This window comes from Impatiens glandulifera, chromosome 8 (assembly GCF_907164915.1).
Source record: "Impatiens glandulifera chromosome 8, dImpGla2.1, whole genome shotgun sequence".
Lineage (NCBI taxonomy): Eukaryota > Viridiplantae > Streptophyta > Magnoliopsida > Ericales > Balsaminaceae > Impatiens > Impatiens glandulifera.
In genome coordinates, this window is record NC_061869.1 from 6,475,050 (window position 1) to 6,486,944 (window position 11,895).

General features: G+C 36.8%; 1 protein-coding gene across 4 annotated transcripts; it reads left to right on the forward strand.

Annotated features, from left to right (window-relative positions):
- The first annotated feature begins 137 nt into the window (after window positions 1–137).
- On the forward strand, window positions 138–11,506 carry LOC124911837 (protein CHROMATIN REMODELING 4-like). Of its 4 annotated transcripts, none has more exons than XM_047452363.1 (11): window positions 138–656; window positions 2,127–2,330; window positions 3,011–3,112; window positions 3,238–3,990; window positions 5,901–6,002; window positions 6,081–8,717; window positions 8,808–8,950; window positions 9,040–9,142; window positions 9,202–9,299; window positions 9,422–9,836; window positions 10,042–11,506. In XM_047452363.1, the coding sequence occupies exons 2-11, from the start codon at window positions 2,151–2,153 to the stop codon at window positions 11,362–11,364; spliced, it is 5,856 nt and encodes a 1,951-aa protein (XP_047308319.1). In that variant the 5' UTR covers window positions 138–656; window positions 2,127–2,150; the 3' UTR covers window positions 11,365–11,506. The 4 variants fall into 4 exon arrangements, with proteins under 4 accessions (XP_047308319.1, XP_047308320.1, XP_047308317.1 ...); XM_047452364.1 differs by having other exon boundaries at window positions 138–418; XM_047452361.1 differs by lacking the exon at window positions 138–656 and having other exon boundaries at window positions 2,049–2,330.
- The last annotated feature ends 389 nt before the right edge of the window (window positions 11,507–11,895 follow it).

Consider the following 11,895-nt stretch of genomic DNA (forward strand, 5'->3'; position numbering starts at 1 on the left):
ACTGCAACTTTATTTATCTAGATTACAAGATTATCAAAAGTATAACCAAGATTCCTAAGAATTTCTAACTTAAGATGTAATATATAAGATACGGATGAACGATGATAAGCTAAAAGAAAAAGGAAAAGTGATAAAGTTTCCTCCTTGAAAAAAATGAAAAAAAAATTCAAGAACTAGTGAGAGAATGTAAGAAATACTTCATCTTCTTCATCATAATCATCATCTATCATCAATGAAGCTCTGATTAGTAAGAAGATGAAGAAGAATGGAAAAAATATTGAAACATGCGTCCTTGTAACGCCACGTGGCTAAATCCAACTGGGTAAGCGATTTTTCATCGGGCACCCACGAAAACACAACTCTCTGCTGCCCTGTCAGTGTTAAGCCCCGTCCTCTATGACCACGGCGAATCCGTATCGTATGCTTCTCTCTCTTACTTTCTCTTTTTCTCTTTCTATTTATTACGTTTGTCCCCTCTTCTCCCGTTTACGAGTTCTTCGATGCCCTAATCCCTGCCTCTTCACATTCTTCACTTCAAACTTTAAACCATTCATCGAAATCTGTTGGCGTCTTTAAATTGTTTAAACCCATCCATCCATCCATCTCTCTCCCTGTCTGTCTTTACTCGATTCCGATTCTTTCTACAGATTGATTTGGTATGTTCTCTCTAGCTACTGTTGTTTCCTTTTGTTTATACTCATCTTTCTTAGTTTGCATGCAGTTTTAGATGATTTCTGTGTTTGATGAAGGTTATATGAACTCATTGGTGTTTGATTTATATGATTATTGTTCGAAATTCTGTATCAATCGAGTATTGGAACTGTTTATTTGGTGGGTTATTAGTACTGAATGTAGTTTGTTTGTTAGTTCATTGTTTAAGTAGATTGAATGCTGAAACGAGACTGTGTTTATAAGTTTAGGTTAGATTCTGCATTGCGAAATGTTGCATGTACTAGATCTTGTAAAGGAAATGAGACACGATAAAACTACAATTATGAACCGTAGTTCATTAATAATCTTAAGTACTTTAGGGTTTTTCATCATTCACATACCTTTCTTTCCTTTTTTTATAGCATTTTAAACTATTAAAGAGAAAGGACAGTTTAGTCATTTAACCTAAACAAACAAGCTGTAGATCGAGCTCAAGCAGGATTCATCGTCTAGAGAAGTTAGTATTTTACCTCTACGTGGTGTGCAATTTATCTTCCTTTCATGCTCTTTTGTTGCAAGATGTGGTTACAATCTTCTTTAGTTCTTCATTGCACCTATTTTATAAGTTTAGTTTACATTCTGCATTGCGTTTGTTTAGTGATTGAAATGTTGCATTTACTGAAGAAATAAGTGCAAACCGATTACAACACGAGATCTTATAAAGTAAATGAGACACGATAAAACCACAATTGAGAACAGTAGTTCATCAATAATCTTAAGCTTCTCTAAACCTCAAACACAAGATTTTTGTAAGTACTTTAGGGTTTTTCATTATTCAAATGCATTTCTTTCCTTTTTTATTACATTTTAAACTATTAAAGACAAATGATGGTTTAGTCATTTAACCTAAACAAACAAGCTATAGATCGAGCTAAAACAGGATTCATCGTCTAGAGAAGCTATTATTTTACCTCTACGTGTTGTGCAATTCATCTTCCTTTCATGCTCTTTTGTTGCAAGATGTGGTTACATTCTTCTTTAGTTCTTGATTGCACCTACTTTATTGAGTCAATTAATTAGTGCTTTCTGATATGGGAAATTTTTGAGTTTTCATTTATTATTTTGTATATTTTATTTCCTATCTCATTATTTCCATTCTTGCTCAAGATCAGCTATTAAGAGCATTCTATTTTCATTCTTTAATGTCTTCATTTTATTGGTTCATCTAACACAATATTGTGTATAATTGGATTCTTTATTCATTTAATGTTCCATTTTTCTCTATTAAATTAGAATATTGATGCATTATGATGTTTTATTTTGATAGAATGAGTTTCCATTTGGAATTTGATCATTCTGCAAGGGGACTTTGATAAATTATACACACATTGCTAATAAACTGTGCATGTTACATGATCACTTAAAAGATGAAGGCTTATGATTCTAAATGCATGATCTAAAATTTCATTATGAAGGAGAATACTTCCGTATCTAGCAAAATGATTAATAGAAACTGGGTCTCAAAACGCAAACGACGGAAGCTTCCATCTGGTGCAAATATACTAAATAACAAAGAAGCTAATCCTCCTGCTTCTGAGTCCCCAAGTAGCAGTTCTTCGTCCAAGCGCAAGAGAAATACACGTCAAAATGCTTCCAGCAAGAAGAAGGGGAATGATGGGGTTAGTTTTTTTTCACACTTTCTCTTTGTTTCCTCATTTCTCTAAAGTACTTTTAACATAGTACAAGGCTGCTTGGATGAAACTAGGAATATTGGTTAAAAGAAGCTCATTTTTCTTTCTCAACTTGCAGCATATTGTTACACATGCTAGGGTATTCCACTAAAAGGACAGAGGGTATTTTTGAAAAAAGACACATGTCCCAAATTATTTATTCAGTCCCTCATCTATCTTTATTTTCTGTAATTATTTGTTTTATTAATTTATGTTTGTGATTCTCAAAACAACTTTCTGTCCCTTTAGTGGAATACCCTAGCATGCGTAACACATATTCATTTTGCTTCCTCAACTTTTAAAATGGCTCAAATTACTTTTCTTTTTTTGGTTAACTCCGTCAATGTCTTGATATAATTTAGCCAATTATGGAGCTGTAAAAAATGTGTAGAGATAATTTAATGGCTTAAAACATATTTAACCAAGAACAGACGGGCAGGAATCTGTTAGTAATTTGAGCCATCTACAGGAGGCGAAATGAACCCGACACAAATTAAGGGAAAACGAGTCTTTGATTCAAGTTCAGGAAGCAAAATGAATTTCTGTCTTTTATTTTCTTTATTGAACAAGACATTCTTCATCAGAACCTGTTTATTCTAAGGCATAGTGACACTTTGTTTGTTTCTCAGTACTACTACGAATGTGTAGTCTGTGATGTCGGTGGCAATTTGCTTTGCTGTGATCGCTGTCCAAGAACTTATCACATTCAATGTCTTAGTCCTCCATTAAAGGTATTCAAGAAAAAACATTTATAAGTAATACCATTATTCTCCATTTTATGGTCATGTAACAGTTTGTTTTATTGTTTTTTTCCCTCTTATGTACTTTTATTGCCTCTTTAATTCATTAATTTCAGCGGATTCCAAGTGGGAAGTGGCATTGCCCTACTTGCAGCGAGAAGAGTGATTCACATGGACCCATTGACCATCAGGATCTCAAACCCAAACAAGTGTCAACAAAGATAGCCTTAGAAAATTCTAAATCTTCCGTTAAATCACCAACCAGTCGGAAAGTACCTCAACTTTTTGGGACTGCTATTCGTGGAAAGAAGAGATCGTCTAGTAAGAGAAAGTCTTTGCTTGTTCACAAAATTCAGGCTGTTGAAGAAAAACTAGGGACCGCCGATACTAGTGTCTCTACAGAGCATGTTCAAACCTCTCCTGCTGCTTCTGTTAAGGATGCACAATGTGTGGATGATGGTATTGATGGTAAACCTGAACAAGTTGGTGAAGGAGAAAAGAGACCTTCTTCTTCTCCTACAACAAAGGTTGTTTTAGTATCTGAGTTAATGGTCTCAAGATCAGATCCTGACCCTACAACAGATAAGAAATCAGACATACCTGATCATAATGGAAATCCAGATAAACAACTCTCTAAGGAATCTATCACTATTAAAGATAGAAAAAGAAAACGCAAGGTCCACATTGGTGATGCTAAGAAGAAATGCAGAAGTGATATTTCCCCAAAACTCGGGATGAAAGACGACCATTTATGCCCCAAAATGAGTAAATTGTGCAAAAAACGTAGAAGTATTCATCACCGGCCTTCTACATCTGGCTTAAAGGAGGACATTGTGAAAAGGAATTTTGAGATGCACATAAAAGATGAGGTACTAGTCTTTTTTTCCTATCTAGTGCTTGATGGAATTGGATGTTTTTGTTTTTAAAGAATTAAATTTTGTTGTTTAATTGTGCATTTGTTATTATCTACTTGGCAAACCTTGTTTTATATGACAATTATTCCTTCCTTTGATTTATTAAGGATATTGCTCAAAATACCTACTACACTTTTCCTTCTGGAATAATGTACTGCCTTACATAGATATCACCTATTTATAGGATACCATACCTAATCAAATCACCTACTTAATACCTTTGATCTATTAAGAATATTGTTCAAAATACCTACTACACACTTCCTTCTGGAATAATGTATTGATAAATGTATTGCCTTACATAGAGATCACTTATTTATAGGATATCATACCGAAACAAATCAAAATAATCATTCTCAATTATATCATATCTTGTATTATATTACGAGATTATTATAATGACATAATCTCCTTAAATCCAAGTTAATAACAATGTCTTTGTTTTTCTCTTATCTTATGCCTCGTCTTCGGTCTATAGGCTTCGTGTCTCTCTCTCTACAGGTTTCATTTCCCTCTCTATAGGCTTTGTCTCTTGTGGCCTCTATATCAATAGCTCGTTTTGTTTCTAGTTAGAGACAACAACATTGAAAATATGTGACATGATGTCATTGCTTGTTTGTGTTTTTTAGGTAAAAACATTACCCTTTTAAACTTTTGGTTACAGCCTCGGCTATAAATATACATTAAGACGTTTTTTTTTAACATTATTAGAAGAGATAAGAATGGATTATGTGCGCATAGAGAACTAGATAAAAAAATGACACCTATTTAGCTTGACGTTCATTAAAGACTCATCGAGAAAGACCAAGCCAACAGTAGCCATACACATCAAGAACTTATTTCCCCTTTTCATTTACAAGTCTGTAAACTCTTGGGTTTCTTTTTTAATAAATAGTTCGCCATTTGCCCAAAAAAAGAACAAGGGATCATTATGCCTCCTAAAAAGGAAAAAAGTTTTTGTCTCATGCGTTCATGCCTTAGTGGGATGCTTTGATGGGTATTTGATTGGGGTCTCTCCTATTAGAAATAATAGCAGCTTGAGTTGCCTAAATATTTTCTTAATCTAAAGAGATGTCAAACCATTCCATCATGGGAGTTTTCTCACTGGTTTTTCTAGTTTCTAGTGGATAATATTTGTAGCTTAAACAAGTGCATATGTTTGTTATAGCCCCTTCTGGAGATACCTTTTAATTTATTTTTTAATCTGGATCCAAATCCATTTTTATATCTAAATCTAAATCCATACAAAACATAAAGAAAATTTTGAATCTGTTCCCTAAGTTTAGTTTCTAAATGTTTTTGTATCCAAATACAAAAAAAAGGTAACAAGTGTTTCAAAACGGAGCTATTCCCAATGTAGATTAAGGCTACAATGCTTGATCTTGAGAGCGGATATTTACATGCTCTCTTATTTGGACTTTATTTTCATCATTAAACTTGAGTATGCAAATACTAGTGAACTTGTTTGGCAACTCGGTTGCATGGTTTATTAGTGCCATCAACACATTGGATTTGCAATTTTTATGTTTATTTCCAAATTTCTTGATGATTCCTTGTATTGTTTGTATTTGCCCCATTTGGTATACTTTTTTAAATTTGTTTCTGTATCTGGATACCGTTCCATTCCTGTATCTGAATCCAGATAAATATACAGAAGCATAAATAAATTTCTAAATAGTCTCTGACTAAGTTTAGTTTCTGTAACTATATACAAAACAATAACAAACTGTTCCAAATGGAGCTATGTTTCCGGATGTAGATTAAGGTTACAATGCATACTTTTTTTTGTTTCTTTTCCAAATTCTTTGATCATTCCTTGCATTGTTTGGCTTTGCTTAATGAAATCATTTTACTCCAAGCTGCAGGCTGTTAAGGAAGATGTAGTCATAGAGAACGAGTTGCATGAAGCGGAAGTAATTGAAAATGAATCACTTAATAAAACAACTCTTCCCGGTGAAATTCAGCAGGTGTGTATTTAAACTATTACTATACGTTCTTGTCTGTGTCAGCTTTATAATCTTACACCATATTGTTAACTATCACAGGTTGATCGAGTGTTAGGTTGTCGACTAGCAATTAATGAAAAACGGTCTATATGTCAAATCTCTACTGTTGATGCAACTGATCTGGTCATTGATGGCGTTTCTCTGCTAGATAACCCAAATATTGCAGCAAATGTCAATCCTGTCTCTGATACTTCTCTCGATAGGGAAGCTGAACAGACTGCCGTCAATCACTCTGATGAGGTTAAGAGCAGCACTAAAGGTAGTCGAGTGGACAAAATTCTGGTATACAGAAGATCTGTTAGTAAAGAAAATAGAGATCCCCCAGATTCTATTAAGAAATGCACTAGTATCTCTAGTTCAATATCTCTAAACAAGAAAAATCAAGAGGTGACTTCTGTGGGCAAGGAAAATGATTCTTCTTCAACGAGCCATGAGATAAACTTGGACTCAAGTCAGAAGAATGTTCCTCAGTCAACCAGTGAAGTGAAGGAGGTAATTGTTGAAGTGAGAAACGATAAAGATCCTAACACTGTCCAAAATGAATTGGGATCTGTTTGCTCTAATGGAGTAATCCCATCATATGAATTTTTAGTCAAATGGGTTGGGAAGTCCAACATTCACAACAGTTGGATTTCCGAGTCTCAGCTGAAAGCTGTTGCGAAGAGGAAACTTGAAAATTACAAGGCCAAGTATGGGACAACACTAATAAACATATGTGAAGAACGGTGGAAGCTCCCACAGAAAGTGATTTCCATGCGTTCTTCCGAAGCTTTAGTTAAATGGACTGGTCTATCTTACTATGAATCCACTTGGGAAAAACTAGACGAGCCTGTAATTATTTCCAATGCCTCTCATTTGATTGATTTATACAATCAGTTTGAACGACAAGTTTCAGAGGAATGTAAACCAAAGTTTAAATCCAACAGTAAGCAAACCGAGATCACTATGCTCACTGAACAACCGAAGGAGCTTGAAGGAGGTGCGTTGTTTCCGCACCAACTTGAAGCGTTGAATTGGTTACGTAAATGTTGGTTCAAATCAAGGAATGTGATATTGGCCGATGAAATGGGGCTCGGGAAGACTATTTCGGCTTGTGCCTTCATGTCATCGCTTTACTTCGAGTTCAAGGTTAAGCTGCCTTGCTTAGTTTTGGTTCCCCTTTCGACTATGCCCAACTGGATGGCCGAATTTGCATTATGGGCGCCAAATATAAACGTAGTCGAGTATCATGGATGTGCAAAAGCGAGAGCTATGATTCGTCAGTACGAGTGGCACAGTAACGATCCGAAATACAAGAACGCTTTTAAATTCAACGTTCTCTTAACGACGTACGAGATGGTTCTCGCCGATTCGTCTCATCTGCGTGCAGTTCCTTGGGAAGTTCTTATCGTCGATGAGGGTCACCGTTTGAAGAATTCAAGCAGTAAGCTCTTCAATCTGCTTAACACGTTTTCTTTTCAAAACCGAGTGTTGCTAACAGGGACTCCTCTTCAGAATAATATCGGAGAATTGTACAACCTGCTGAATTTCTTGCAACCGTCTGCGTTTCCTTCTCTTTCGTCTTTCGAGGAGAATTTTAATGCGCTAACGACGGCAGAAAAAGTCGACGAGCTGAAAAAACTGGTAGCTCCGCATATGCTCAGGAGGCTTAAAAAGGATGCCATGCAAAATATCCCTCCAAAAACCGAGAGAATGGTCCCTGTTGAACTAACGTCCATCCAAGCTGAATATTATCGAGCGATGTTAACAAAAAACTATCAGATTTTACGGAATTTGGGGAAAGGAGTTCCTCAGCAGTCGATGCTCAACATTGTGATGCAGTTGAGAAAGGTTTGCAACCATCCGTATCTTATACCGGGAACTGAACCCGATTCAGGATCTGCTGAATTCCTTCACGAAATGCGTATAAAAGCTTCGGCTAAGCTGGCCTTGCTGCATTCGATGCTCAAGATATTACATAAAGATGGTCATAGAGTCCTTATATTTTCCCAGATGACAAAACTTCTCGATATCCTCGAAGACTATTTAACGTTTGAATTTGGGCCAAAAACGTTCGAGAGAGTAGACGGTTCTGTTTCTGTTGCTGATCGGCAAACAGCAATTGCGCGTTTCAATCAAGACAAGAGTAAATTTGTCTTCCTGTTATCGACACGATCATGTGGCCTCGGAATTAACTTAGCGACTGCTGACACTGTTGTTATTTACGATTCGGATTTCAACCCTCATGCGGATATTCAAGCAATGAACCGTGCACATCGTATTGGCCAATCGAACAGGCTCTTGGTTTACAGGCTAGTTGTTCGAGCTAGTGTTGAGGAACGTATTTTACAACTTGCAAAGAAGAAATTAATGCTTGACCAACTTTTTGTGAACAAATCGGGATCGCAGAAGGAGGTTGAGGATATCATTCGATGGGGCACAGAAGAACTCTTTTACGATCATCCCATGAATGATGATGAGAATAAGGTTGAAGTAGTTGCAGATGTTGAACACAAGAAAAGGAGAACCGGTGGATTAGGGGATGTCTATAAAGATAAATGTACAGATGGTAGTAGTGGAAAAATAACATGGGATGAAACGTCGATCCTCAAATTGCTTGACCGTTCAAATATCCAGTTTAATTCAGCTGAAAATGGAGAAGAGGATCTCGAAAATGATATGCTTGGATCCGTAAAGGTGAGAACATACTTTTTTTTTCTTTCTGATTGTAAGAGTGCTTATTTTCTGTGTTTCATGTATTATTCTGGCTACTGAATCCCCGAGTAGTCTCTGGAATGGAACGGTGAACCGATAGATGAGCCGCGAATAGCTGAATCTCCATGCATTCTGGCTGAAGAGCCAGAGAAAAAAGAGGACGTTTCAGTTGGTATTAGCGATGAAAATGAATGGGATAGGCTTCTCCGAGTGAGGTAAACAGTTTGCGTTTTTTTGTAGCAGATTTGTCTGTAATTTTTCTTACCCTTGCTTGTATATATATATATATATATATATACTCTAGGTGGGAAAGATATCAAAATGAAGAGGAAGCGTCTCTTGGCAGAGGGAAAAGGCTAAGGAAAGCGGTTTCATACAGGGAGGCTTATGCTCCACAATCTACTGAGGTAATTTCAATTCTCTTAGCTTGTAAGTCATCTTCAAATAAAACTGAGTTCTGTTGTAGCAGATTGGTGTTAATGAACCAGAAGTAGAGCCAGAGGCGGAACAACAAGAGCCAGAACGTGAATATTCAGCAGCAGGAAGAGCGCTTAAAACAAAATAGTGAGTTTGTTATTTATTCTTTAACTGCATGTGGCAATAGTTGAAAAGTAAAATATTAACTTTTGACATTGAAATTGTCATCCCAATGAGTGCTGTTTTAACTGTTTTGTCTCTTTGAACAGTACCAAGCTACGAGCCCGGCAAAAGGAACGGTTGGCTCGCAGAAATGACGAAATTTCTGCTGCTAGCCATGCAGTTGACATGAAGACGTCGCTTCAAGTTGATGTATCTGACCATAAACATGATAATGTGTTTCAACATGCTGAAGAGAAAGCTAGTGCAGAGCTTGTTGAGGCAACCAACAACAATCTATTGCCTGTCCTGGGTTTATGTGCTCCAAATGCTAATCAAATCGATTCATCAAATCGCCGGTATTCCAAATCTTATAGAAGACAAGGAAAGCAAATGGTGGTGCCGAAAGAGTTTCCTTTTCGTGTCGACATCAATCTTAATAATCATGAGCCAGTATCGGATAGGGTTGGACTTGCACCATCCTTGGAGGCATCTCTTCAGACATTTCAACATCTGCAACTGCAGGTTAGCCACCTTTTTTCTTTTCTTTTTTTTGAATAAAAAGGCTTTTCATTCTTATGTTCTTCGATTCCTCTGCTCATAATCCTCACAAGTCTACATTTTAGTTTATGAAATCATCTCAAAGTTTATGAAATCATCTCAATCATGATACTAATATATCTAGATCACTAATTTCGGATTAATTTTTATTTTTTTCTATTATGAACAGCATCCACCAATCTCACACGGGAAAGCTCCTGAGCTATTCGATAATCTGGGTCCTTCTTCTTCTCAAGGAAAGATGTCTCTCCCTAGATTACCTTTCGACGAAAAATTTCTGCCGCCAAGGTTTCCTTTTCCCACCAATCATTTACTTCCGGACTTTATACCAAATTTATCACTTGGGACCAGAACTACAGATCCAAACGAGGCTGCCATGGTTCATGACTTACCAACAATGCCGTTGTTCCCAAATCTGAAATTCCCCCCAGACTTACCCGACAGGAATTGGACTTCGAAGTTTGGTTTAGGTGCAGGACCGATGCAACCTCCATTCCCTTCGTTTCCCGAGAACCACAGAAGGGTTCTTGAAACCATCATGATGAGAACAGGGCCAAGAATGGATATTTGGTCCGAAGAAGAACTCGATTTCTTGTGGGTTGGCGTCAGGAGACACGGTCGTGGAAACTGGGACGATATTTTGCGAGATCCTAGGTTGAGATTCTCTAAGTTAAAAACCGCTGAAGACATGTCAGCAAGATGGGATGAAGAACAATCCAAACTGATGAATGGGCCTACGGTTTCGAATTCGAAACCTTTCCTCCGGCCTCCTCCGAAACAGACAAAAGCTGGGTCCATGTTTCCATCTATATCGGACGCAATGATGGCTAGGGCATTGCAGGGGAGTAGATTCTTCAGTCCATCGAGGTTCCAAGGTCACCTCACAGATATGAAATTGGGCCTCGACGCTCTTCCTATGGGGGGCATCATCAATAATAGACAAGTCGAGGCCCACCCGTTTCATTTTAATTCATTTGGAACCCCGTGCCCGCCCAGTTTGAATGTGCCCGGTACATCATTGTTACAGTCGACTGCCCGTGAAGAACCTGTGGGCAGTTGTTCCAACATCAGTAGTAAACTTCCTCATTGGCTTCGGGAAGCAGTTATTACTGTTCCTCAGAAATCCCCAGATCCTCAACTGCCACCAACTGTATCAGCAATTACACAGTCGATTCGCCTCTTGTACGGGCCAGAAAATCGGGCAACTATTCCGCCTTTTTTAGTGCCTGGTCCTCCCCTTTCAGAACCGAAGGATCCTAGGCTGGCAAATATAAAGAAGAAAAGAAAGCACAAGTCAAGTGAATCGAAAATAGCTCCTTCGGATGACCCTTTAAACCTAAATGTGATAACTGCTGCTGCTGCAGCCGATCTTCCCTCCGAGGAGAAAGTGGCTGGGGAGTCTAGCGAAATCGAGTCAGATGAGAAGGGGGATATGGTAGAGGAGGAGATATCATCAGAAGGGACTGTGTCGGATCATCGCGATTGCGATTGAATGTGATTTATTTTGGTTTAAAATTTTGTAGACTTGACTAGAGAAGCAAGATAACTACTTATCCATTGAAGGAAAGCTTATATAATTTTATTGTAATTTTGTAAAGAATTGTGCAAGAGAAATGTAGTTAGTTATTTTGTTAGTCTTATATATTATATATTTATGTATGTAGATATATCTAATCTAACCAGGCTAATATGGTTGTTTTTCTTTCTCTATTTTATTATTATTATTATGTAGGAATATCTAACCAGGCTAATATTGTTTTAAGCATTAGAGTTAAGAATGATCCTTTTCTATTTTTTTTTACTTCTTATTATTCAAATTCAATTTAAAATTTGAGATATGCTTAGGGGTAAAAAAGTTATCAATAATTTTGATATATCTAAAATTCTGTAACATAAACTATTGATCTTTTAATATACTATAAAAATTTGGCAATAACTGACTAAATTATTAGTATACATAAATATGGAAAAAATTGAATTATAAATAAATTATAACTATGTAAATTATAAATAACAAAGTTTT

Coding starts and splice junctions, on each gene's coding strand:
- LOC124911837 (XM_047452361.1), top strand. CDS start 2,121: ATGAAGGAGAATACTTCCGTATCTAGCAAAATGATTAATAGAAACTGG. Junction 8,718..8,807: donor ATATGCTTGGATCCGTAAAG/GTGAGAACATAC, acceptor ATCCCCGAGTAG/TCTCTGGAATGGAACGGTGA. Junction 9,143..9,201: donor ATGCTCCACAATCTACTGAG/GTAATTTCAATT, acceptor GTTCTGTTGTAG/CAGATTGGTGTTAATGAACC.